Source organism: Lemur catta, chromosome 1 (genome assembly GCF_020740605.2).
Source record: "Lemur catta isolate mLemCat1 chromosome 1, mLemCat1.pri, whole genome shotgun sequence".
Lineage (NCBI taxonomy): Eukaryota > Metazoa > Chordata > Mammalia > Primates > Lemuridae > Lemur > Lemur catta.
In genome coordinates, this window is record NC_059128.1 from 125,615,980 (window position 1) to 125,620,479 (window position 4,500).

The 4,500-nt window shown below is 40.9% G+C and overlaps 1 protein-coding gene across 1 annotated transcript; it reads right to left on the reverse strand.

Annotated features, from left to right (window-relative positions):
* Positions 1–260: 260 nt before the first annotated feature.
* On the reverse strand, positions 261–1,005 carry LOC123625035 (GTP-binding protein SAR1a-like). The gene has a single exon (XM_045533235.1). It carries the CDS (start codon positions 855–857, stop codon positions 261–263), a length of 597 nt encoding a protein of 198 aa, XP_045389191.1. The 5' UTR covers positions 858–1,005.
* Between the last annotated feature and the right edge of the window lie 3,495 nt (positions 1,006–4,500).

Genomic DNA, 4,500 nt, shown 5'->3' on the forward strand with positions numbered 1-4,500 from the left:
GTTTTACCCGGCAAATTCTGCCAGCTTCCAAGTCCGGGGATCCTGACCTGCACCTGCACAGGGGGCAGCACTGCCTCCCAACAGTGTGGAGAAGAGCACATGTCACCACTGGGTGATCAGAGAGTTGACTAAGACTCTTGGCTTCTCTAAGCCAGACTTGGTCGGAGAGCTTTCCTTGTTCTATTAGAAAAGTTCACGAGAAAGCTGTGAATAGGATCAGACCAGAGAAGCAAAGCTCTTTTATTTTCACTGTCCAAACATCAGTCAGTGTACTGGGAGAGCCAGCGGACACCCGCGCCGTAGCCTTGCCTGTTGAGCACACTGCACATGAACACTTCCCTGGGGCGGGCATTCAGCTCCTTCAGGGGCAGGTTCCCCTTTCCTGTCGTCTGTCCGTAAAGCCCAAATACCTCGCGGAGGTTTTCTTCACTGACTGCATCTGTTCTGTCAATTTTGTTCCCCAAGATAAGGATTGGCACATTGGATATTGTTTCATCAGTCATTAACGCATCAAGCTCAACTTTGGATTCTACGAGGCGGGAACGATCTGCACAGTCCACCAGAAAGACAATCCCATTAACTGCTGGGAGATAATTTTTCCAAACCCGACGTGCTTGCTCATGCCCACCAAGATCAGAAGTTGTAAAAGTCATTCCGGCAACTGTCAGCTCTTCTGACGTCGGACGCAGCGTTGGAACGTGCTGGCCCAGTCGGCCATCTTTGAGCATGTGAAGAAGAGTGGTTTTGCCCGCATTGTCCAAACCCAAGAATACAAGTTTTCCAGATTTCTTGTAGAGTCCTAGGAACTGGAGCACACTGCTGAAGCCACTGTAGATCCACTCAAAGATGAAAGACATTGTCAATGCTTACTACGGCCCCGGGGGTCTCCCAGGCTCAGGTTGGCGGTTAACACGCTCCCTCACCACACACAGACCGGCAACCGGGACCGCCAGCTACAGGCCGGAAGTACGTCATGACTCCGCCCCCGAGACTTCCGGGCGCAGGCTTTCTCCATCCTTTCCTTTGGTTGAATTTTATTTTATTTTATTTTATTTTATTTATTTATTTATTTTTTTTTTTTGAGTCAGAGTCTCACTTTGTTGCCCGGGCTAGAGTGCCGTGGCGTCTGCCTAGCTCACAGCAACCTCAAACTCCTGGGCTTAAGCGATCCTACTGCCTCAGCCTCCCCAGTAGCTGGGACTACAGGCATGTGCCACCATGCCCAGCTAATTTTTTTTCTATATATATTTTTAGTTGGCCAGATAATTTTTTTCTATTTTTAGTAGAGACGGGGTCTCGCTCAGGCTGGTCTCGAACTCCTGACCTTGAGCGATCCACCCGCCTCGGCCTCCCAGAGTGCTAGGATTACAGGCGTGAGCCACCGCGCCCGGCCAACCCCTTGAATTTTAATTATTGGTAAAGACTTGGGTTTTTTGATAACTTCAAGTAATTCCAGGACGTCGTTTGCTGCTGTTTTTTTTTTTTTTTTTTTTTGTCTTTTGGCCAGTAGAGGCCAGAAAACCTCTTTGTTTCCAGAGCATAACAAAATCACGTGCCACCCCAAAGGCATAGCGGCTATCAGTATAGACAGTTGCAATCTTGTTAACTGCCACTCTGCATGCTCCGGAGAGAGCAAAAAGTTCCCCGCTTGTTGGGCAGAAGTGGCCTTGCGGGGGGACCACTTTTAATGGTTTCAGACAGTTAGACAACAGTGTAGCTAGTTTGGCTAGTCTGGCACATTCTTTTTCTTTTCATACACATTTTACATCCAGCTTGTCAATTTTGACAATCTTGATGGGCTTTTTACTAGAATTAAACTAGATTGGTAAGAATTGACATCTTAACATTATTGAGTCTTCCAATCCACAGACACAACAGCATCTCTCTCCAGTCAGTTGGTTTTCTTTCATTCCTTTCACTGATACTTTGTAGTTTAAAGCACACAGATCTTGCACATCTTTTCTTTAGAGTTATTCTTAAGTATTTCATGTTTTTGCGGGGCTGTTGTAAATGATACTCTTTTTTATCTCTATGTCTAATTTTTACTTGCTAGTATGTAGAAATATATAATTGATTTTTTTTTTTTTTTTCTTGAGACAGAGTCTCACTTTGTTGCCCGGGCTAGAGTGAGTGCCGTGGCGTCAGCCTAGCTTACAGCAACCTCAGACTCCTGGGCTTAAGCGATCCTACTGCCTCAGCCTCCCGAGTAGCTGGGACTACAGGCATGAGCCACCATGCCCGGCTAATTTTTTTGTATATATATTTTTAGTTGGCCAGATAATTTCTTTCTATTTTTAGTAGAGACGGGGTCTCACTCTTGCTCAGGCTGGTCTCGAACTCCTGACCTCGAGCGATCCACCCGCCTCGGCCTCCCAGAGCTAGGATTACAGGCGTGAGCCACCGCGCCCGGCCTATAATTGATTTTTTGTATTTTAACTTTGTATCCTGTAATGTGGCTAAATTCATCTATTAATTCTACTAGATTTTTGGAGATTCTTTTAGATTTTCTATGTAGACAACCTTGTTTATTTCTTCTTTTCCAATGTGTATGCTTCTTTTTTTTTTCTTTTTATTGCACTGGCTAGGACTTCTAATACAATCTTGACTAGAAGAACATTTTGTTCCTAATCTTAAGTAGAAAGCATTCAGTCATACACCATTAAGTATAATGTTCACAGTAGGTTTTGTGTAGATGCTACTTATTAATTGGAGAAGTTCCCTTCTAGTCTTAATTACTGAGAATTTTTATCTTAAGTGAATGTTGAATTTGGTCAAAGTTTTTTTCTGCATCTATTGAGATGATCATAGGTTTTTTTTTCTTTAGTCTGCTGATACGGTAAATTACATTGATTTATGTTTGAACATTGAACCAGCATTCCCAGTGGAAAGAACCCAGGTGGTTATGATGTATCGGCAATTTTGTATTTTGCTGGATTCAATCTGCTATTATTTTGTTAAAGATTCTTGTGTCTGTGTTCTTGAGGGATATTGGTCTGTAGTTTTCTTGTAATGTATGATTTTGCTATAAGGGTGATGCTGGCCTAGTACAATGAGCTGGGAAGTGTTCTTGTCCCCTTATATTATAAAAGAGACTGTGTAAAATTGCTAATATTTCTTAAATGTATGGTATAATTCACCATTTAAGCCATCTCTGGGCATAGTGTTTTTTGTGGTAATGTTTCTATTTCTTTCATAAATATAGAACTATTCTATTATCTACTATTATCTATTATCATCTAGTTATCTATTTCTTCTTGGGTGAACTTTGGCCATTTGTATCTTTTAAGAAATTTGTCAATTTCATCTAAATTGTTGATATTATTGGTATAATATCCTCTTATTATCATTTAATAGCTATAGAGTCTGTAGTAATGTCCCCTTTTTCATTTCTCTTATTTATAATTTGTGTCTGCTATATTTCTTTGTCACCCTTGCTATATATTTATCAATTTTATTGATCTTTTCAAATAATTAGTTTTTGGTCTTATTTATTTTCTGTATTTTTTGGTTCTTTATTTTCTTCATTTCTGCTGTGATCTTTACTTTTCTTACTTCTATTTACTTCAAGTTTAATTTGTTCATCTTTTTCTGCTTTCTTAATGTAGAAGCTTAGATCATCACTTTGAGGCCTTTTCTTTCTTTGCTGATAAAGCATTTACTGCTATAGATTTTGAAATACTGTGTTTTCATTTTCATGCAGTTGGAAATACTTTCAACTGTCTTTTCTGACTTCCTTTATTTTTTATTTTTTTAAATATGGGGTCTCACTATGTTACCCAGGCTTGTCTCAAACTCCTGGGCTCAAGCAATCCTCCCATCTCAGCATGCTGAGTAGCTAGAATTACAGGCATGCACCACTGCACCTGGCTGTCTGATTTCTTTTTTGACTTGCATTATTTAGAAGTGTGTTTTTTTTGTTTGTTTCTTTGTTTGTTTTTGAGACAGAGTCTCGCTCTGTTGCCCAGGCTACAGTGCCATGGCATCAGCCTAGCTCACAGCAACCTCAAACTCCTGGGCTCCTACTGCCAAGCAATCCTACTGCCTCAGCCTCCCAAGTAGCTGGGACCACAGGCATGCACCACCATGCCTGGCTAATTTTTTCTATATATTTTTAGTTGGCCAGATAATTTCTTTCTATTTTTAGTAGAGACAGGGTCTCGCTCTTGCTCAGGCTGGTCTCAAACTCCTGAGCTCAAACGATCTGCCTGCCTCGGGCCTCCCAGAGTGCTAGGATTACAGGCGTGAGCCACCGCGCCCAGCCTAGAAGTGTGTTTTTATTTTCCAAATATCTAGTGATTGTCCAGATAGCTTTCTATTATTAATTAGTAGATTAACTCTATTATGATCTGAGAATACATTTTGTATGATCTTTATTTTAAATGTGTTAAGGTTTGTTTTATGACCCAGAATATGGATGGTCTATCTTGGTGAATGTTTCATGTGCACTTGAAAAAAATATGTATTCTACTGTTAGGAGAAATACCCTATACATACCTATTC